The sequence below is a fragment of the Camellia sinensis genome, chromosome 8 (genome assembly GCF_055761805.1).
Source record: "Camellia sinensis isolate YWXY chromosome 8, ASM5576180v1, whole genome shotgun sequence".
NCBI lineage: Eukaryota > Viridiplantae > Streptophyta > Magnoliopsida > Ericales > Theaceae > Camellia > Camellia sinensis.
The window spans coordinates 151,681,773-151,705,326 of record NC_138968.1 but is presented as its reverse complement, the minus strand read 5'-3'; the positions used below and the strand labels follow the sequence as shown (position 1 = coordinate 151,705,326).

Genomic DNA, 23,554 nt, shown 5'->3' with positions numbered 1-23,554 from the left:
TACAAACAAACAACGATAAATTTATTACTGAATAGGAATGGCAATTTGAACCCAGCCCGACAAGACCCGGACCGCCCCTCTCTAATAAGCCAGGTTTTTCCCAAAAATTACCTCCCATAGGGCTGAGGCTGGTATTGAAAAATGGATCCCCAACTGTTTTTGGGTCGGGGAGGGTGATATGTTCCCTCAGCCATGCCTCTCATCCTGAATTATCCCCGAACATCCCTGTATATATATACACACACACACACACACATGTGTTTAGTGTTTTTCCTCACACACACACTGACTTCACTTCTCTCACATCACAGATCTCAAATATCTATCTCTCTCTCTCTCTCTCTCTCTCTCTCTCTCTCTCTCTCTCTTTACACCCGTTTCATTCTCTTTCACTAGTGTGATCATTGTTTCACTTCTTCATCACCCACAGATGGGTTTCATCACCACCTTCCTGCCTCGGTCTTTGTCTCCAACGTCTGCTTTGACACTGCGCTTTCGTCTATCTCAAATCGGTGCTGTCGTGTATCTCAGATCTGTCAGTGTTAGATCTCCGATGATCTCAAGATCTCCAAACGTGTCTCTCTCTTCAGTTGCCACAGATCAGTCCATTGCCACCGTCATTCCATACATTCTGCCGAAGAGAGTTAGGGTGTACAGATCTCGATCTCGATTTGGAAGATTAAGGCAAGAATTAGCTCGATCGATTCGCTCCCTGCAACTTTCTCTCTCTCTCTCTCTCTCTACATATACATGTATATACAAACAACCAAAAGCACATGCACAGATGCTGTGAACAAAACAATGTAAAGAACTATTTGAGAGAGAGATTGTGGTGATAAAAAAATTTTTGCACAGATCTGGATGTTTGTGATGCGATCTATGGAGAAGATCTCTGTTTATTTATTTATTTTATTTTTTTGGGACAGGGAATATTAGGGATCGGGGAAACCTGATCCCCGTTAGGGGGTGGGGGCGGGGACGGTGATAGGTTCCCCGTTAGGGATCAAGGCCGGGGACGAGGGAATTTCTACCATCAAGGATCGAAGATGGGGAGTGTGATCCCTGATCTTGCCCCGACCTGTTGCCATCCCTTTTGCTGAATCTGATTTTTGATTCTTTGTCTTGATCTATGAATGTGAAAAATAATGAGAACTATTTTCTGGTAATGGCTTTTCGTCTCTCTCCTTCATTCTCTTCATTATTTTTCTTCTCATTTTATTTTGTTGCCACTTGATCTGTGGAGGAGGTGATGGTAGTAGTGACATACTTGAGATGAAAAATGGATAAAAAAAATATTGTCAGGGGTCAGAGAATAGTGGCAATAGTGAAGGTTGCCGGAGGTGATCTTCAGAGGTCACCAAAAGTTATCACCAGTGATCAGAAATGATTGACAATGACTGGAAGGGGCGATGGTAGGTCATGGCAGTGACATGTGCACAAAGTATAGAAATCAAACATGTGGATTATCCGGGATAAAATGGGAATGTGGGCTAAATTATTTTGGAACTAGATCTCATAGGTATTAAGTTCGGTCCAAAGGACTGGACCGTAACTTTTTTTTTTTTTTTTTCTTGGGTTGGTGTTTTCAAACTTCTTGTCAGCGTGTGGCCATATTTTACATCAGGTGGCTTTGTTAAGCAAGCATTTTTATCGATTTAAAGCCAATCATGTGAAATCGTCTTTTCACAAATTAATTTTTTTATGAAGAAACCATGCCAAACATTTTTGGAATTATGTTTCAGGTCAATTACTACATCTTATCTCTTATGCCATAGAAATAGAATAATGAAGTTGAAAAAATTGATTATAATAAGTTAGGGGAGAGTGTTTTCAAATTTTGCGACTGGTTATTATTTTTTTATAATCATTAGGTACAAATAGAAAATCAAGCTGAAGACTCATCTTGAAGCCAAATTGGCACGGAACAATTCTCTCACCCACCAACACAACACAGAAACAGAAACAGAAAGTCACACACAGAAGCTTTGATGCCATTCTCGCAGCCATTGAAGACCTTCAGCACCAAAAAAAGAAAAAGAAAAAAAAAAAAGAGTTTTGTCAATTATAGTGGTGGAGAAATTATGGTACAAGATGAGAAGAAGAGACTAGTTGCGTTGCGGCTAATGATTGGCTGATTTTATTCTTCATCTTGATCTGCAATGGAGGAGAGAAGTTTGTGTATGTTTGGTAGAGCTAGATAGCTTGAAAAAATGGATGTGGAAGAGAGATATGGGTATTATTGGCATGCAATTATGGTTTTTGTGCTAAAAAGTGAGAAAACAAAATGAGGAAACAGGGTGGGGGTGGTGTGGCATGGTTATCCATAAAGATAGCTAAGACAACACATGAAAGGGCCACTCAAAATGAATGCCATCCATCTCCATGCTGCAACAAACACCATTACTCTTTTTATTGAAGTGATGGCTCAAAAAAGCCACACTACAGCTGGGCATGTTAGTCGGCCTAATTTCGGTTGGAGAGAAGTTTTTACTGTCTTGAGATTTTTCTGTTCTCAAATCTTTTTATTATCATGTCTTAAGATTCACGTGCCGCAAAATTTTGACTTATTTCACTAGGTCTTGTTTTTAAAATTGAGTGCATAATATTGATTGTCCATCCAAAGAATATATTGAGTGCTTCAGTTAAATTGCTTTTATTAGGAGTTACATCTGCAATTTTCAGTCAATTTTCCTGAGAGAGGGTGGTCCTCCACTTCAGGTCTCTCAAGAAAGATCAAACTTAATTGCATTTAGCTGAGTTTGTCTCAATATTTTAGACCTCTTTGTATCCTTTCTCCTTAATGATGTGGTGGAGGAGGGTGTGTGCTTGGCCAATGAAACCACCAGTCTCCATCTCACTTCTATGAAAAGTCCACCATAGCCAGCCCACCCCAAATTAACTCAAAATTAAAAATAGTAAAATTAAATTCACAGAGTAATTTCACAAAATGAAACACGACAAATCGTGAATCTTTTATATTAATAATACAATTGAAATTGAAAATGGATAGATATGTTGTAATTAAAATAACAAGGACTAATAATGAAATCTGTCCAGAAAGTTGATTTCTATTTGTGCACCAATTTAAAATATAAAAAAGTTGGAATAAATATGCAAGTTTTGATTGACTGATTGTCGCAATTTACAGCAATTGCAAGACAGAACTAGAAAAGCCAGCACAACATTATTATCAACAATGATGCTTTGCTTTGTGCTTCATCATCACCATTGTCTCTAACCCGGTTCCCCAACACCTCGTCTCTGCCTCTGTACATTTCTATTACGACAAATTAACAACGTTTCAAATGCATACACAAAAATGCATTTGCGACATTGTCAAATATTTATAAGTGCTCCACACCTGGGGACACACACAGACAACACTGCAAACAGTAAAAAAAAAAAAAAAAAAAGTTGATGAAAAGGGGATAGTAGTACAACCTGTAAAAGTACTTGGTAAAAGAAATAGAGAGAGAATGGATGGTTTTCGAAAACCTCGTCCTCTTCCCATGAGAGGGATTTTTCCCATAAAACCCACAAACGAAAAAATATCAATAAAGCCAACCACATCAATTTATATATATATATATATATAATAACAAATTTGTATCTATCATAATATAATACAATAAATATAATTAACCAATGCAGAAGCATGTCTAAAAGTTAATTTTTAACTTTTTAATTTATTTTAAATTATATTATTTCTCAACATTTTTTACATATTTTTTTTAAAAAAAATAAAAATTAACTTTTTAAAATAACCTAATACAATAATAATTGGGTCACTCTTTCCTCATGTCATGTCATGCAGGTAGCCCTAGCTACCTCCCTTCCACTAAAAAAATAAGAGCTCCTATCTCTCTCTCTCTCTCTCTATCTCTCTCTCAACCCCTCCCCTTCTCGACATTTTTTTGTTTCCGCCCCCTCTTAGCCAGCTCATTCATTCAACACCCATCACCGAACCAAAACCAAAACATCTCTCTCTCTCTAACACTTTCTCTCTCTACAGCTCCATCTTTTCAACGTTTTCTCCACCAGATCTCTCGGGCTCAGCCTTGGGAGATGCGTGCTTGTTGAGGATATTTCCCTCCCTCTCTTTTCTGCTTTTCTGGGTCTCTCTCTCTCTCTCTCTCTAAACCTTTCATTTATAGACCTATATATATTGATAGATATCCTCATATTGTATCACTCGAGTCTCTGCATACCCATTTCGCGTATTTGATTTTCTTCGTTTTTTTCTTTTTTATACCGAGTTTTGGTTCGATTTCTATCTGAGACTTTTGTTGGTTTTTTTTCTTATTTTTGGGTTGCGATAACAGGTTTTAGAGAGAGGGAGAGAGAGAGAGAGAGAGACAATGGAGAATGGTGTAGAGAGAGAGAGCGGTGCGGCTGTGGATGTTGTGGTGTTCAGTGAAGAGGAGGTGAGAGAGATAAGTGGGTTGAAGAGAGGAGATGATTACGTGGAGGTGACGTGTGGTTGTACCAGCCATAGGTATGGTGATGCTGTTGGGAGGCTTAGGGTTTTCGTCACTGGCGATCTCGAAATCACCTGCGAATGCACCCCTGGTTGTCAGGAAGGTCTCTCTCTCTCTCTCTTCGATGCATGTAGTTCTCATCATTTATATATATATGTATAGACTGGTTTTGAAGTTGATACTTCGCCACTCTGTATTGTCTAGTCTGCTTTACGATCGAATGTGATTCCTTTATTCATGACTTTGAATCGCATTTGGAGATTTACTTCCATTTTTCTTTCACACACGTCAAGTGTATGTTGATTTGTCTATGTGAACCAGTTTTCTTTAATAACATTCAACAAAATGGTGCAGCTATACATCTCTTGCTTTTGATGTTGTTGTTTGAGTTAAACCATGGCGTTTTTCTTGATTTGGTGATTCTTTTCAGAGTGGCTCTTATGTACAATGATGAAAACTATGTTTGGCGCAATTCAATCATTTGTCGGCTTCGGTGCCTAATGTTTTGACTTTTAGTACTAGAGTTCTGTTCTTCCTGTTTGAATAAGTCTAGTCTTTGTATTAATCATAAAAGCATGTTTTGTTTTTCTACATTGGTTTCCACTATGACATGTTCTTCTTGCCTACAATGATACGGCATCATTAGTGTTGTTGACTGACAGCTAATTCATGATTGATGATTCATACAATTGAGAATCATTTGCTGGGGATCAAACTGTGTACTTGGGTTACACAACAAGGGGGAGCATTTCCTCTCATACTTATTAATTAGGATGCGATGATTTCGATTCAGACAAGTTTGCAAAATGTAATAATCAGAAAGTTACCTGGTGGCCGGTGGATGGTTGGAAAGTTGTAGTGGAGTAGTGAAATAATGAATTAGCCCCGTGATGGTCTTTCCAATTTCTCAAATGTGAGCCTTCAGTGTTGTGTTGGGACACTTTTTAAACAAAGCATTTTGTTCTTCACGATAAAGAGGCTCAAGTTTGAACATCCTTGTTTTACCTATGAAAAAAAAAATTCTTTTAGCTGATACTAGTGTATGCTCTCCGGTTATTTTCTGGTGGTATCCATTGCTTTAGTTAGAAAACATTGGCCTCAACTAGGTTTGACAACGGAACGGGGCGGGGACGGGTTTGCAGTGCCCCTACCCCAATCTTGTACCATATTGGGAGTGTGGCAAATTGGGGAGGTGGGGTGGGTTAATTTTGTAACATTAAGAATGGCGGTACTAAAAAAAATGAAAAATGACACAGTATATTATGTATAATGATTTATAAGTGAAATGAGTACAAAGATGTAAGATAAAAAATAAAGAAGTGAAAATAGTGTAACATTTTAGTATTTAAGTCTTATTATATTTAAAATTATATATTATTTATATATTTAATAAATGTAATCAGAGTGGGGGGCGGGGGAGGAAAACCCCACTCCTCCCCGCTTCCTGAAGGCGGGAAAAACTTGCATGGGTGGGGCGAGGGATGTAGGGGTAGAGTGGGGTAGGAAAAAATTGATATCCCTAGACTTGATGCTTTGTTATGCGATTTATTTCTCTTTAAGCATTCATGACGAAGTTAGCATTTAGTGTTGGCAAAAGAAGCACAAGCACAACAAGATAGGTGCTGTGCCTGTGTCCGACATGTTTTGGACACCGACATGGTGCCGTTACACTTGTCCAACATGCCATGTGGCACGTCAGTTTTTTTACTTAATATTTTATTGTAGAACATATTGGGGACACTTCACAAACACGTCTTGTGCTAGACACTCCTCATGACACCCTTTTTTTAATATAATTTTAGAAAATTGACTAATGGTTAAATTAAAATATATGAAAACAGGTAGGGAAAAATTAGAAAGAAAAAAAAAAAGCAAAAACAAATATACACTCATATATGCTTTGAGCCCTCTCATTTTTATGTCCTAAATTTATGTTCATATGAATAATAAATAAGATATATTAAAATTATAATTTTTTGAATGTATCCCCATATCCTTGTTGTGTCCATATTCTAGTTTTTTGAAAATCAGTGTCATGTGTTGATGTCTGTCGTTCTTAGGTGTTAGTCACATGTGGTTATTGAACAATAGAAGCATAGGATTACATGGGGGTTTTGAATCCATTGTTTTCTTTGTGGTCTATTAGTTTTGTTATTTAATTGTTTTCTCTTATTTATTTAATATGTTACCTTTAAGCTTACTTATTAGTTTGTTTATTTGCAATGTTTTCGTTTTCGTGTGTGTTTGATTTTCTTTTTAATGATTGATTAGACAAGATGACCCCTGCTGCATTTGAGAAGCATTCTGGACGAGAAACAGCTAGGAAATGGAAGAATAATGTTTGGGTCATTCTTAGTGGGGAGAAGGTTCCTTTGTTTAAGACACCACTGCTTAAATATTACAATCAAGCATCCAAAGGTGCCAATGGATCTCACAGATCACATAATGGGCGAGTTTGTCATCGTGATGAGTTTGTTCGCTGCAGTAGGTGTGGCAGAGAGCGCAGGTTTCGTCTCCGCAACAAAGAGGAGTGCAGGATTTATCATGATGCCCTGGCAGATGTGAATTGGACATGCGATGATATGCCATATGACAAGTACGTAGCCTTGTACTTGCTTATCTGAATGAATGCATGCTTAAATATTCTTAGAGGTGCATGTTGAATACCTTTTTGTCTTTGGCACGGAAGGCCTTTTAAGAATTTTTGAACGTGCTACCAAAGTTTGTTTTCCATCCTACAAATTGAACTTTGGTAGATATTGATGAGGATGTTGACTGCCTATATTTGTTGGTGTCAATATGAAGTGTAGAAAGCTTTTGGTGTTATTATATAGAGAGTTGTATCCATGATATATGGTCTTCCATTGCTATACTTCCATCCTCAATAGACCTTTGATGCGGGCATGGCTTCCGTTAAGAGTGCAGAAAACAACTATCATAATTGCATATCCTTTGTATGGATACAAAGAATGAATTAGTTCTTCCTCACACTGGTCTATCACAGATTCATACTATTTTTAGCAAGTTGCTATATTCACTTCTCATGTTGCTTGTAGCTGTTCTTTTAACAAATTGATTGTTGAGGATTCAACATTTGCAGTTTAGTCAAGATGGCGCTGTGAATACGGGGCCTTGTAGTGTTCTTCTTTTATATTTTTTTCCTTTTTTCTTTATTGTGATTTTTTGAGGTAACAACCATCAATATACCAGACTATGTGGTCTCAAGTTTCTTAGTTCAAGCCTCAAGGTATACTTATAAAGTAGTTTCATTGATGAACTTATTTTTGTTTATTAAGATTTATGGGTGGTAGATGTTGATGATTTGTGAGGTTTCTATAGGCTAGCTTATCATTAAAATGAAAATAATAACAAAAATGATTCTTTTTCTTGTGAGTGGCAAGGTGAATTATTAAATTTGTGTGCTTCACCATGGCATTTTATAGATAAAATAAAATGTATGATCAACATGTACACTCTTTCAGCCTAAGATTACTTGACTGGTATTGGACTGTTGAATTGCGTAATAATCCTCACATTGGTACAACAGATTGATTTGTTGTTGTTGAGCAATCAGAATGTGCCTGACTCATTAAACATTCCCATTTCATATGGTTATTCTCCTAAAAAACAGGGCTTTATTATTGTGATTGTCCATTGACATTATAACTTATCATCCTGCCTAGCTGTATGCAAAGATTGATGACTCTAGTACACCAACCTGACATGCCTTTAATTTTTTGTGCTGTACGCAGCTTGAATTATTGAGGCAACTTATGTTGTTGATGAGATGCCTGATTCTCTAAAGATATGCTTCTTACAGCTTATATATGCCTTAGTAACATAATTTTAGCCTTTTCATTTACCCAGCTCTGATGAGCTTGCAGTATTTGGAAATAGTCATTTCATTCTAATTTTAGAATGGTCTTAGTACTTGGATATTTACATTTATTTGACTCTTTAGAAATATCACTTATCAATTATAATGTATCTATATTTGTGGAAACCACCAAAGCCGATATTTAGTACTGTCTAGATAATTTGAAAATTTAGTAGCATTGTTGATTTCCTTGAATTTTCAAGGAAATGTACGTCATGGATTGAACCCTTCAGATATCTTGGCAACAGCACATAATGCAAACCGTGTTAGTAACATTGAGATTTCATCTTTGACCTGGTGTTGGGCCCTTCTTAGGCATGAACACTTTCACCTCTTGGCCTACTGGGGAAAAGTGATGGTAAAGGGTTTTTTGGCATGCGAGGGAAATGTCTTTCCAGTATCTCCGTGAATGTGTTTCTTGAATTCTTTCCTCCTAGTGATTTCAACAATTGCCTAACAACTTAAATTATGATGCAAGTTTATAACCTTTCTTAGTCATAATTACAACATAACCACAACTCATATGATTTTTCAATTTTTATTGGAATAAATGAACCTTTTGATATTTCATATATTTCAATTTCCTTGTTTTACCATATAAGTAAAGAATTTTTTGTGCCTTTTGTTATCCACTCAATGAGAGATTGATATTTTGACAAGACTAAGCATAGAAATATTAAAGTAGATGTTGTTTTATCTTCAGGTACATGAAAGTTGTTTTAAGTGTTTGTCAGATTTTTAATTATGAAAGACAGCGTAGTTGGATTGATATTATTGGCATGACAAAGTATCTATATATATGTACTAGTTGATGCTGACTTATCTTTTTAAATACATGAAGCTTGTTTAAGTGTGTCATGAGCTGAAGGAATTTAAATATGGAAAGTAAGCTTAGTTTGATTGGTTGTAAAGACATTGAAATATTAGGACTTATTGGAGCTTGGCAACTGCTCAAGTGACTTTAGAGTTTAGATACTGACATGCCTCTCATGTATCATTTCTGTTGTCTAAAATATCAGTTGGCTGGCATGATCCTATCTTGAATAATGTTTAACTTTGGAATCTATTGGGTGATGTCAGAGGCAGTAGTGCCACCATGTGACTAAGTAGTGCAGTGTGACAAAACACTCAGGCTGGTAAAAACTCACCTTTTTGGCTTTGGGGAGAATGATACTAATGATGAACTCACATCTAGAGAGATAAGGTGATTATGAATACAGAGATATGATCATTGAGCAGAGCAGAATGGTGAAAAATGATATGACCTCGGCTGTTGGGACACCAGGCTTAGTTTGGTTTGGTTAGCTTTTGGATCTTTGGTGGTATGGTATAACTATTATATTTTTCATGACAAAGACATGGTATAGAATATGCAGAAAATGTTTAGTTTTTGTGATGCAAATCGCTGAGAACATATCAGCTAGTGATTTAAGAAGGGTTGTAAAGTATCGTGTGACGGTTGTTTCCTTTATGATAAAGCAATCAAAAATGAAGTATGGTGTAATGTTGCACATATAGATGTTTCCCGATTCTTGTCAGAATAACTGTGGTTACTATTGTGAATCATTCATATGCCAAGAGTTGACATGTTCTTCTGTAGGTCTGTACTTATACAAGTACATGAAAATGAATCTTAACTTATGAAACGTCTAGGGAAAGAGACCAAGTGGATGTCTGCCTTAATAATGATCTTTTAGGACCTTCAAATTGTTTTATAGATCAAGCTGCCAAATTCTCTGATCGTAAACATAATAACTTTCCTTGGCAATCTTATCGGCTGCTCCATAGGCTACACAATTTATATTCATCTACTTGATGACCTGCTAATGTCTGCTCACCTGGCTGGCTACTGAAGCCAATAAAATAGTTGAATATTGTTTTTAACTGCAATTTACTTATGTCACTTTTAACAGACTTTCAGTATTAAAGTGATTGGTGCAAGGAAGAATATCTTGTTATGGAAACTAGAATGATCTGTGTTCTCAAGTCTATGAACATTTTTAACTGAAAATGATTGAATTGAAAATATCTGTAAGGATCGTTCATTTCCTAGGAGTTGAAACTCCTGCAAGTTTCAGAATGTGGAGAATTTGAACTCTCAATCAATGAAAATCCCAAGAGATTGAAAGTTCAGGTCGCATAGGAGTTAAATCTAATTCTTTGGACTGATGAGATTTTTTAAATCCTGAAAAATATGGGCAACTGAAACCCCCATTATTCTGATAAATTCTGGGAATTTCTCAGTTCCCACTTCAATTTTCTAGCATAAAAATCAAAACGTAAAAGAAGAGAGACCTATGTATCACAGACTTTTCTGAAGTAACCTATTTTAGCTACTCCACAAAAGCAAGAAGCACCTGTGTGTTCACAAGTTCTTTTATTGCAATTTTTTTGCGGTTATTGAGTCAAAACACAATTTACCAACATATATAATTCAATATTAAAGCTTCATCATAGAAACAATTGTATTAAATTCTTCCTGAAGTTACTGTGCAATCTCACCAGTACTGTAAACACATATGGAAGTTCAAATAACAAAAAACCTGTCTAATATATGTGCATTACTACTTATTTAACCATCCTAATGCTAGCATATTATTATTTACATGTGTTCATAGTTTAAATTATGGGTTCACATGGTTAATTGCTTCGTGTTTTACAGATCAAATTGTGATGATGATGAGGAACGAGCTAGTCGCAGGGTGTATAGGGGCTGTGCCCGATCTCCAACATGCAGAGGTTGCACCTCATGCGTGTGTTTTGGATGTGAGATCTGTCGTTTTTCAGATTGCAACTGCCAGACTTGCATTGACTTCACTAGGAATGCGAAAACTTAAAAGAGTCTCCAAAACAGTGTTTTTTAGTCCAAATGCTCCTTCTATTTTGGGTGGGTTCTTCCTTCTTCCAATTGTTACTTCAATTTAAAGCCCCATTCAACAATTACAGAATGCTTCACTGAAGCTCTCTAAAATTGTACTTGAATTCACAGTTGACTGGTTTAGAACTAGCAAAATTCAGTAATTTATTATTCTCTTTATTAAAATTCAGTGCTTAGAATGAGCTGTTTCCAGTTTTGTTTTTGTTTTTGTTTTTGTTTTTGTTTTTGTGAAGATGGCACCAATTTTGAAGTTCAAATAGCTTAGCTTGAACCTATCATCGGAGACAAATTTTGCATTCTTGCATTATAGTGGGGTTTGTACAACTAAGCAGAGATGGACATATTGTCCAAAGCTCTATGCTTTGATGGGATGGAATATTTGGAAATAGAGGGTGGGTAGTGATATACTATAAATCATACAAGTGATAAATGTAAAATGCTAATCAGATGACAAACTTGGGTCCCAATTGGTTGAATCCTTTTCAAGCACTGGCATTGAATGGTTGTGGAGCCCTACATTTTAGCTTCTATTTACACACTACAAAACTTTTTAGTTCACATCATTTGATCATTAGGATAACAATTATTGAATAAAAATTGATTATTCGGATATCACTACTGAATGAAAACTTAGGTTGGTACTTGATATTTGAACAATTTCTATTCAATAGTTGATATATGAATATTTAATTTTTGTATGGTAGTTCATGATCAATTGACACAAATGGTGTGAACCAAGAAAAAGATAGGCATGCAAAAGCAAATTGAAGCTGCCTCATTATAATTGTGACAATTCAAATGTCATTCAAAAAATCTCTCCTCATTATTGACTTTGAATGATGTTTAAGTTGGAGATTAAAGTGTAACAGATTGTATATTTAGGAGATTAAATGAAGACATTAAACGATTGGATAGTAAAATGTAATAAATCATGAACCCTAATTGATAATATATAGTGTATGTGCACTTCCCTCACTTGAAAAAGGAAAATGGTACAAGAAACAAGTAGGAAGAAGAATAAAATTCTTCCGCAACACCTAGCGCCTTGTTTGATTCATGGATGAGGAGGGGTGAAATTGAACTAAAATAATCCCATTTGATGAATCAGATATCCCACTCTGTGAGTTCCCATTTTATCCTCCGGATGTGCCATGCCTTTTTTAGTCTCAGGCAAAGCTCTCAAAGTTTTTTTTTACTCCCATCTAAAATTGCTTTCGAAAATCAGTTATTGCAGCAACAAATACAAACAGTGAGCAACATAGTAACAAAATTCTCCTATATTTTCAAAACTTCGAAAAAAAATTTCCCACTACTTTCATCAAATAAACGACTCAAATCTACCCCACATTTTATTTAAACACACACACTGAGGTATTAAATAGAAGATGCGCAAAAAAATATTTATTTTTTATTATTTTTTTTAAAGCGTGATAAATATTAAACCAACAACTTAATGCACAAAGCTCCTGCCAGGAGAAGATAATGTAAGTAAACCAAAATTTCAAAATTCTTACACCTCCTTTCAGAGTATTGTAAATTTATCCACAATTCCATTCCAAAAAACAAAAAAGAAAAGAAAAGAAAAGAAAAGAAAAGAAAAGAAAAAGAAGAAGAGAGAGAGAGAGAGAGAGAGTAAATTCATTAAGAAAAGGAGTAAGCAAAGCACGGTATAACCCCGTAATTCACTACGATTCCTGCCGGCCTCTGTCACCTCCAAAACAATCACTTTGATTGGTTCCGGCCTCTCCCACTTCCAAAGCGACCACCGCCTCTGTGGTGATAAGGTTTACTGCCACGACCACGATGCACGCCTTGATTAAATTGTTGAGGCTGAGAAACTTCAATGTTACCTGGGATAAGAGGACGAGGTTGTCCCACATTCATGGACATAGGAGCCTGACGCTGTTGTTCTCCCACATTTATGGACATGGAAGGTTGACGTGGTTGTTCTCCCACATTCCTGGATATGGGAGCTTGTTGGCACTGCAAGCCCATCCCAGATGGTTGGTTGAAGCCACCACTTTGACCCAAACTCCCAGGCCAAGGTGCAAATGCAGGTCCTGCACAGAAGTTTGGTTGTGCAGCAGGGAAAACCATATTAGGAGGTAAACTCTGGCTCGGAACAAACTGCATTTGCTGCTGAAATGGCATTCTGTTCGGCAAAGGCATCTGATAGGATTGCTGAAACTGATTCTGTTGCATCCACGGCATACCATTTGTTGGAACTCCATTATGAAAAACCATGTTCTGCTGCTGCTGCTCACATGGCATCATTCCATTTGTCCAAACTCCACTGGAAGTCGGAATAAAACCCGGGGCCTGAACCAGTTGTGGAAATGGTGGAACCAAGCTGGGGCTACTAGAAAAACCTTGTTGGCCTGTGCCAAAAGAGTATGAGCAACTACCATTATCCAGTGATGCTGCAGGACGTGGGGCACAACGCTTGTTTTGGTTGGTTGGTGGCTGGCAAACCCCCTCTTGTGTTTGTGGGGTTGAAGGCCGACTTTTCTGCCATGTCCCGCCATGATTTTTAAACTTCTTCCTATCCTTTTTCCTATTATTCCCAACTTTAGGGTCATTTGAGCCTCTCTTCGTCATCTTTAGCATTCTCTTGTATTCAGCCTCCTTTTCATCATCTGAAAACTCAGCTTCTTCTGATAGCTCTTCATCATTTTCACCGGATGCATCATACCCTTTCTTGTAAAGACTGCTGTCATTGAGGACATGTTGGGCAAATTCCCGTACAAATGAGATTGAAGTGCCTTGTTCAACTCCGGCAGGGACTTCATTTTCTGAATTGTATCTTATTATGTAGTAAGGGTTCTTGACAGGACCAAAAATTTCATCCACCAGCCCTAACGGGGATCGGCTTTCTGTTATCCAAAGGATGGAACCCTCATTAAGAGGGTTGTGCTTCTCTACACCTTCCACGATGACTTGGGTGCCAACGATCTGTATGATTGGAGACAAAATCATTTAAGTAATTCAGCTAAATATGACGTTTTGGAGCTGGTGACCTCTAGCACCCAATGTGTGCGTGTGTGAGTATTGGAAGTTCTGTTCTGTTTGGGCTTTGGTACATGGTTTCTGTGAGCTTACCGATAAAATAACCCCTACTGGCAGGATCTGATGGTGTGGTTGCAAGGTCACGTTCACTGGAGGAACCGGAGGGAGAACCTGAAAAATAATTACAAAAAGCAATTTAATAGCCTCAAAATGTATTAACAAAAATACCACACATATAGATCCTTTAATATCCACTGATACAGAGGCCCCTCTACTTGTCACTTTATCTGGGAAAAAGAAAGAATGTTGTTCATACACATCTATTAATGCCCGTGTAATTTATACATCCAACAAAAAACAACTTGCCATGCAAGAGCACTTTCTTTGATTTTCACGAGTAACAGAATTTACATAACCTAAATTATCTCAAGCAAAGCCTCATGCCTTAATAGATGAGACAAATCAACAGATATTTTGTTAAAATTTATCACCTACTTCACCCACTTAAACCTACTCCACTAAACCTAACCCACTACACCACTACCACCTCACCTACTCCACTAAAACTAACCCACTACACCACTACCACCTCCACTTCACCTACTCCTTACCTACTACACACTCACCCTCTTCTATATATAGGAATCATGAATCATTGTAATAGAAATCAATATATCAATCAATAATAATACATACAATTATTCTCTCTCTTTCTCTATACATTATTTCTTTCATGGTATCAGAGCTGGTTTAAAACCTAATATTTTCGCTTCCCCGGCGGGCGGCAACCTCACCTTAGCCGCCCGCCGGACCTCAACCTATTCCGCTGATAAAATCAACAAAGATTTGTGCAACTGTAGTCATGTGTGAGGCTGATGGAGAAGAATTCTTCACCTCATATGACGAGACAGTCTGGAACTGGAAACACTGCAACATTCTGCTCTGGAATTCTGCAGCAGCTAGATTATAGCTTGGTTGAGTGCCAAGCTTTGGTTCTTCCACCCACTCTTGAACTTGCCCAGCAAAGTGTGAAGGTTCATGCTTGTGTTGGAGGGACTAGTGTGCGCGAAGATCAGCGCATTCTCTCCAGTGGGGTTCATGTTGTTGTTGGTACTCCTGGTCGTGTGTTTGACATGTTGCGGAGACAATCACTTCGCCCTGTTTACATCAAAATGTTTGTCTTGGATGAAGCTGATGAAATGCTGTCACGAGGTTTTTAAAAATCAGATCTATGATATTTTCCAGTTGCTGCCACCCAAAATCCAGGTTGGGGTGTTCTCAGTTGCTGCCACCCAAAATCCAGGTTGGGGTGTTCTCTGCCACAATGCCACCAGAGGCTCTTGAAATCACCAGGAAATTCATGAATAAGCCTGGAAAGAGAAAAAGCTCATGCTAGGATTTGCGAAGTGATTCGCTGCAGGAATTTTGGCTTTGGATGAAACCCTTACCATACTCCACTCATTCTCTCCAACTGTTCTAACTTTTTATTTTTATTATTATTATTATTATATCAAATAATCAATGCACTCATGTTCCCCACTAACAGTGTCCACTTTTGACCCAAACCATTTTCAATCCATCATTTCTCCTTCACCTTTTGCACCCCACTCACCGACTCTCTCTCCACTTTATCACATGGGTTTGTCCCTCTGTCTCCTCCATTTGATTTCAAAAATCACTTATTTTTATTTATTTTTTCCAAGTCACTTTTCCTCTTTTTTAAATACCCCACTTTATTTTGAAACAATCGCACTGATGTTTTTCATATAATCCATCTATAAATATTTTTTATCTATTTTCTTTCTCCCTTGTTTTCTTTCATTTTATTTTTATTTTTTCAACAAAACACTCCAAAAAAAAAAAAAAAAAACAACAACAACAACATTATTTTACAAACTTGTCATTTCTTCATGCCGGGGATCAACCCCGATCAGCATTTTACACCATAAAAAAAAAAATAAAAATAAAAATAAAAATAAAAATAAAAATAAAAATAAAAACACAAAACAAAACAAAACACAACCAACACAAATCGGAACAGTGGGATTTTTCTTCTCGCCTATTCTGCCGGTCTTTTCTTCTTGCCACCGTCTTGGGCGGCCCTTGCCGGTGTTGCCTCCGTGTTTCCCACTCCACTGGGCATGATCACTACTCCCTGCTCCTCCACTGCAGCATATGGCGGCCCTCCAAATCGGAACATAAAACTGGCCTTCCGCTTCAGCTCCTTGTTTTCCGCCTTTAGCACACTTATCTCTGCTCGCGCATCCTTATACATGCGTTGGAGCAGAGCTAGTTGGGCGTTTAACTGCTGCACCTCATTTGTCCTACTCTGCAGCCGGTTCGACAAATTTGTAACCGCAGTCATGGTTTCCACACATGACTTCAAGGTATACTGATTGGCCTCCACATCCGACTGCACCGCCATTTTTTGTTCCACCGACCGCATCGGAAAGTTCAACGGAGCAAAACCAGAGGTGTTTGGTTGAGGTTCACGGGCCACCGCACCTGTTATCTCTCCTGTTGACTCGTTGAGGTCGGGAAAGAGAGTGAGCAGACCACGGGAAGATGAGGCCATGTTCTGGGTAGCTGAACGGGAAGAAGAGGCCATGTTTTTTGGGTTGCTGAGTGTTTCCGAGAAGGGTTGGATACAGAGTATTTACAGATTGTTTCAGAATGACAAGTTCAGAGGTTTCAGTCTGGTTTGGTTTCCTCCGCCTCCGCATTGGTTTATATTGACACTGACGACGCGGCCGACACGCCGCTCTGTCGCTCACGTGCCTCGCCGCGTCTCCGGCTCACCTTTTGATGGCTCGACGCTTTCTGTCGGGCACGACTTTTGATGAAGTGGGCGCGCCTTTTGAGGGCGCAACTTTTGATAGCACGTCTTTTCATGGATTGGGCACGCCTTTTGATGGCACGCCTTTTTTGAAAAATTGGGCACACCTTTTGAGGGTGCGACTTTTTAAGGGTCCGACAAGACTCTGTAAACTGTCCCGACATTGATTCCGGTTAGCTCCTTCATGGGTCCGACAAGACTCTGTAAACTGTCCCGACATTGATTCCGGTTAGCTCCTTCATGGGTCCGACATGACCCTATAAACTGTCCCGACATTAATTCCGGTTAGCTCCTTTATGGGTCCGACAAGACTCTGTAAACTGTCCCGACATAGATTCCGGTTAGTTTCTACAAGGGTCCGACAAGACTCTGTAAACTGTCCCGACATAGATTCCGATTAGTTTCTACAAGGGTCCGACAAGACTCTGTAAACTGTCCCGACATAGATTCCGATTAGTTTCTACAAGGGTCCGACAAGACTCTGTAAACTGTCCCGACATTGATTCCGGTTAGTTTCTACAAAGGTCCAGCAAGACTCCGTAAACTGTCACAACAACTGTCACCACATTGTCTGCTACAACGGTCCGACATGACCCCATAAACTGTCTTCTACAACGGTCCGACATGACCCCATAAACTGTCTTCTACAACGGTCCGACATGACCCCATAAACTGTCTTCTACAGCGGTCTGACACCGCCATCCAGTGTCTTCTACACCATTATGACACCACCATACAGTGTCCTCTACAATGTTATGACACCACCATCCAGTGTCTTCACCAATGGTCTGACACGACCATACAGTGTCACCTATCCTCTTTTATTTTTATGTATTTTCTTGTTTTGTAACTCTCTCCAAACTCAAGTTGGCTAGTTCCTATCCCCCTTGAGTTTGCGGGGGGCTGTTAAAATTTATCACCTACTTCACCCACTTAAACCTACTCCACTAAACCTAACCCACTACACCACTACCACCTCACCTACTCCACTAAACCTAACCCACTACACCACTACCACCTCACCTACTCCACTAAAACTAACCCACTACACCACTACCACCTCCACTTCACCTACTCCTTACCTACTACACACTCACCCTCTTCTATATATAGGAATCATGAATCATTGTAATAGAAATCAATATATCAATCAATAATAATACATACAATTATTCTCTCTCTTTCTCTATACATTATTTCTTACATATTTTTGACATGTTGGAACTGGAGTATGGTCACAAGAACATCTAGAGTGCAATTAATCTAAATCTTAAGTTGGCAGATTCTGTGTATTATGATGAGTTGAGAACCTTTGAGATCAACCAAGGATATAAGAAGATGCTAGAGAAGTTAGAATTACTTCTTGGCTTTGGTCATGCATGTAATGGTGAAAAAGTATAGCACGGGAAGAGAATTTGGATGTCAGTTGGTACAGATTAAAAAAAAAAAAGAACCCGAAGAAGAAAAAAATACCAACCAACAAAAATAAATTAAATTTTTTTTAAAAAAAAGGTAATTGGCTAATCCAACAAATGACTTGAGAAACAACTGCACACAGCACATCCATGAGTTAAAAAAATATACACACACCATCCGCCAGTGTTGAATGGACTCTTTTATTCAGTATTTGAAGAAGAAGAAACCCACAATTAATAGTAAAGAAAAATCAAGTCTCTCACATGGCCACAGACAGAAATCATCATTTCTCCCTAAATTAAGGATATAATACAAGTTACAACATACAATAAATTTAAAATTTCAGGATGTATCCGTATACCCATATCCAACTTTTAAATACATATCCATATATCTTCGATTTAAGATTCAGGCCAGGGAGGTTTGACACTTGGACACACCCCCAACACCCGATATTAAAGCCCGGGTTCAGGTATCATAGCCATCTATTACTCATCTCACATCAAAAGATCCCTCGTGATCAGCCTGCTATCATTGACAAATCTTCATTAATGTGAACCCTGCCTTAGTTAAGCAAATGTTAAGTCATGTCCACGCCATCTGACCTCCTAAACAATGGAACCTCTTGCCAACAAGGTCATTTCAACAATGCGCGCGTGCACGCACACACACACATACATATATATATATATATATATATATATAATCTTGTGATTTAACATGTTAACAGCAATAACACCACTGCAGAATCACCTCCACACAGTTTTCACCTATCCATTAGCTCTAATTATTTTCCATAATCGCCTCCTAATTGATACATAAACCAATAAAACATATTTCTATTGATTTAGCATTAATTATTCAAAATTAACTGAAAACATACAACAATGCAAATAGATGTTGGAAATTTCTAAAAATAATCAGCAAAACTGACTAGAGACCGCGACGAGTAGGCAGACATCAAGATTTCATCAATGCAGGCATGTGTGTGTATTATATGCTTTTTGTGTATTATATGTTATTCAGAACAATAAACAGTGCTTTTAAATGTATAACATATATACCTCTTGCTGAGAATTGTTACATCTTGAAGCTGTCATTTTGAAACATGTGATCATTTCTAGAGATATAATTATTTCTGAATGGTAAACAGTTCTTATAGTGGACATTTCATACAACATAAATTATCAGTTATCAGTTGCAATGCTCCCTGAAACTGCAAAACATTTGTGCTAAATAGAAATTCTAAAGCATATTTACCAGTTAAAAATAAAATATGTCTGTATATCTAATATCAAGAACCTCACAAACACTCAAAATGATGCCATCAAAGAACTAAAATTCTTGCATATTGTTTAACATTAAATTTCAGCTAGAACTTAAAATCATCTCAATATTTTGTTTTCCATACTATATAGGTAAATGTGTTACAACAACTGCAAGTTTGCATCCAGAAGTAGGCATTATATATGCAATTTAAGATTCCTCTCAATGTTTTACTTTTATAATAAAATATTGTATTTGCTGATGCAGTGAAGTTCGATTTAGTTGAATCCCACATTATCCACTAAACCAACATTTGAAGCTTTACTCTGAAAATCATGAGTGTGATTCTGTAAATATTACTGAAGTTCTGAACATCTTGTGTATAACCTATAAGGTACAGTCATGCTTCTTCCTTAAATCAAAAAAAAATCAGTAGTCCTCAAAAACAAGTCCATCTCAGGAGTATCAGAGTGCCTAGCTACATACTTTCAGCAATATCGAGACTAATATTTACAATCAACAATCAGATATGTGCATGAAATTGATAAATGGCCTCTGAAATGCTTTAATCAGTCATTAACCAATTGGAGAGCAAATAAAGTAATTAACAATGACCCATCAATTACCTCAAGCTCGTTTTTGGATCTAATAGGCCCTTTCGTAACACTGCCATCCTCTTCATCATCCTCATCCTCACTCCAAGCCACCACCTCAGAATCCCTTATCTCACCTTCTTCAATATCAATCTCTCCCTCTTTTTTCTGTTCCTCAGTCCCCTCCCCCTCGTCCTCATCTTCATCATCTTCCTCTTCACTACTTGAAGAAGAAGACGATGATGATGCCGATGAACTCGAACTATCTGTATCTTCACTGCTACCACTCTCATGTCCATCACTCTCTGTTTCATCACTCTTCGGGCCATCTCCGTCTATAGTGACAATTTCAGCACTCTTGCAGCCACTTTCGTTGATGATACCCAATGTTTCACTACTCTTTACACCATTCTCATCAACACCCACTATTTCAACGCTCTTCGCACCATTCCCACCAACACTCGCTGGTTGATCACTCATCACACCTGACTCCGCAACAACCAAACCATCCAAACTAACCTTCCCAATATCTTCCTCAATCGAAGAGCCCAAATCCCCCAATTTCTGAAACCCATCTCCAAAATTCGTTTCTCCACAAGACCCATCTTTATCCATCATCCCCTTATCATCCATCTTCACTGAATCAACCTTTTCTGTGTCTGCTGGCTTCGAATCATCCATTTCCAGAACAGGATTTTCTTGAATCAAATCCATTAAAGAGTCAAAATCAAGAATTGAATCGACAAAGGACAAAGAGAAATCGTCAAGCTCGGAAAAAGAGAAGTCAAGAGGAAGTGGGTCGTCCGAGTTCTCGAGCTTCAAAGGTTGCTGTTGATTGAGGTCCTCTTCTTCAATGGTGGGATCTCGTAAAAAACCCACCATCTTGGAGCAATGAAATTAGGGTTTTGAAGACAAACCTCATGGTTTTGGAGTGAACTGAGTCAAAAGTATATATATGTGAGAGAAGCAGAGAAATCGGGAGCGAGTTTTAGGGCTTTCTTAAACCCTAGTTGGCTTGGCTGCTAGGGTTTTAAAACTTTTTCTCAAAAGAGATTTCAGATGAGAAACTTTGCTGGGCCCACAAATCTAGTACCCACTAGAACCCTTATGATGTTATAGTTTTGCTTCGAACATCTTTAGCCTCCGTTTGGGACGTGGGTTAGTTTTTTAATTTTTTTGGTTATTTTAGTTTGGGCTTAAAAATTTAGTTTAGGAAAGATTTTTTGGCTTTTTGATTTTTTTGAGTTTTTTTGTGAGAGAAGAATGTAATGATTATGCGTTGGATGTGATGTTTTGTTTGTTATGACTAAAATAGCATATTTTGTTTTTTGTGACTAAAATAGCCAAAAAAGCCTGCAAACTCACTTGCCAAACACAGGCTAATAGTGCAGCAAATTTTCGGTTTTTTTTTTTTTTTTTTTTTTTTGGTTCAGGTCTCGTTTGGTATGTCTGTTTTATTTTAAAAACTATTAAAAAATTAAAAAATTTACAACTTATATTAAAAAGGTAAATATTTCTTTTTCTCTCTACTTTTTGAGCATTTTTTTGTAAAAAATCAAATAGTCATTCCAAATATACTAATTTTTTTTACCCCATATTTTTGCCAACAAATCAAAAAGTTACTAAAATAGTATGTTTCCAAATGAAGCCTAAATTTAAGTAAAAGTTTTATTTGAGGTTTTTAAAACATCATCAGAATACCGATCGACAGGCATATGTTCGGCTGGTCGATCGGTCAGTGTAATTTTTTCACAAATTTTTACCTTGAGATGGTCATCTGTTGGACATTCGGTGGTAAAAATCAAACAGTTGTGAATTATGATATAATGAAAAACACATTGGTCCTCAATTTGATGAAAGAAAATGAAATCCTGAATTTGATATATGTTCAATGAAACCATTGGAGTAAGAAAATGAGTTATTTTTCAACAAATTCAAATTTGATAACAGATTTGAGAGTAACCATTGGAGATGATCTTAAAGATCCTTAAAAAAAATTATCCTTTTATTAATCGAGTTGAGTATACCATGCTTGTTTTGTTTTGTTTTGTCTTTTGAGTATTTTGACTCACAATTTCTCTCAGGTCACATTTGTTTGACTCCATAAAATAGATGAGATTAAAATGCAGTGGGATTAAATGAGAAAATTTTAGAGATATAGAATAAATAGTGCTTATTTGTACACCATGAAATTAGTAATACTATACATAGTATTAATATATAAAATTAATATTTTTAAATTTTTAGTATTTTTTAATATTATAATTATTTTTTATTCAAAAAAATATAAATTTTACTCAAAAATTTCTTAATTTCTAATCCCAACCCTCCGTGGGATTGATAGTCCTGCTAATGGGTGACTACTAGTCCTAAGGTGGTCATTCACTAGGTCGACTCGGTATTACCTAATAAGGGACTTTATGTCTACTTAAGCCCACACAGTCCAAACATCAAACCTATACAATTATCCCAAGTCCAGTCCTAAATAAATTATAATTTCCAAGCTCGCTCATCAGACCATATACATAAGCTATTAAAAAAATAAAAATAAAAATAAATGGCTAAACATTTTTCATAAATAAACAAAAGCCTATAAAGTAATTAGCAATTATAAAGGGGATTCTATTTGAACCCAAAATATGTCTTACTACGCCTAATTTAAATTCATAAATTTTAATTTCTATTATATCCTAATATGAATTTACTAATAAGGATAACACATATTAAACCATAAAATAATTTTTTTTCTTCTTCTCATGGTACACCATAATTAGTTATTCCTATTCAAATCTCAGTGTCTTCTTCTCTAAGAGATCAAAGTTACTTCTTCTACTTCTTCTCCATCCTCTCTCCAAAACTCCAATCTACCCTACCAAAACTCACCATCATCATCAACATCATTATTTTTTTATTATTTTAAAACCCTAAATCCTAGAAGAAAATTTGAATAAAATCAAATCATGAATGAGAGTAATAATTAAAATAGTTTTTTGAAGCAACCCATCAAAAAAGAGATAAGTATTCATATAAAGTGGTTTTACAATTTTTGTACAGCACCATCAATTATTTTCGGGTAAATTACAAATACATCCCCTGAAATTTACTTAAATTACAAATTACCCTTGTAGTTCTAGAAATTATATTATGCCTCCAAGGTTTCTAATTTCATAACAAATATGTCATTTTATTAATAAATCACCAAGT

The 23,554-nt window shown here is 37.0% G+C and overlaps 2 protein-coding genes across 3 annotated transcripts; one reads left to right on the top strand and one right to left on the bottom strand.

Annotated features, from left to right (window-relative positions):
- Positions 1-3,490: 3,490 nt before the first annotated feature.
- LOC114314282 (protein ULTRAPETALA 1) lies at positions 3,491-11,398 on the top strand. 2 transcript variants are annotated; one of them, XM_028260759.2, is made up of 4 exons: positions 3,491-4,115; positions 4,323-4,581; positions 6,750-7,074; positions 11,018-11,398. In XM_028260759.2, the coding sequence occupies exons 2-4, from the start codon at positions 4,359-4,361 to the stop codon at positions 11,190-11,192; spliced, it is 723 nt and encodes a 240-aa protein (XP_028116560.1). In that variant the 5' UTR covers positions 3,491-4,115; positions 4,323-4,358; the 3' UTR covers positions 11,193-11,398. The 2 variants fall into 2 exon arrangements, with proteins under 2 accessions (XP_028116560.1, XP_082739950.1); XM_082883824.1 differs by lacking the exon at positions 3,491-4,115 and having other exon boundaries at positions 4,321-4,581.
- A 1,285-nt stretch (positions 11,399-12,683) lies between these two features.
- On the bottom strand, positions 12,684-21,469 carry LOC114314283 (uncharacterized). The gene is made up of 3 exons (XM_028260760.2): positions 20,384-21,469; positions 14,333-14,410; positions 12,684-14,185 (listed from the first exon to the last, which is right to left on the bottom strand). Exons 1-3 carry the CDS (start codon positions 21,230-21,232, stop codon positions 12,956-12,958), a joined length of 2,157 nt encoding a protein of 718 aa, XP_028116561.1. The 5' UTR covers positions 21,233-21,469; the 3' UTR covers positions 12,684-12,955.
- Positions 21,470-23,554: the final 2,085 nt, after the last annotated feature.

Coding starts and splice junctions, on each gene's coding strand:
- LOC114314283 (XM_028260760.2), bottom strand. CDS start 21,232: ATGGTGGGTTTTTTACGAGATCCCACCATTGAAGAAGAGGACCTCAAT. Junction 14,411..20,383: donor GATCCAAAAACGAGCTTGAG/GTAATTGATGGG, acceptor ATTATTTTTCAG/GTTCTCCCTCCGGTTCCTCC. Junction 14,186..14,332: donor CAGTAGGGGTTATTTTATCG/GTAAGCTCACAG, acceptor CCAATCATACAG/ATCGTTGGCACCCAAGTCAT.
- LOC114314282 (XM_028260759.2), top strand. CDS start 4,359: ATGGAGAATGGTGTAGAGAGAGAGAGCGGTGCGGCTGTGGATGTTGTG. Junction 4,582..6,749: donor CACCCCTGGTTGTCAGGAAG/GTCTCTCTCTCT, acceptor ATGATTGATTAG/ACAAGATGACCCCTGCTGCA. Junction 7,075..11,017: donor GATGATATGCCATATGACAA/GTACGTAGCCTT, acceptor CGTGTTTTACAG/ATCAAATTGTGATGATGATG.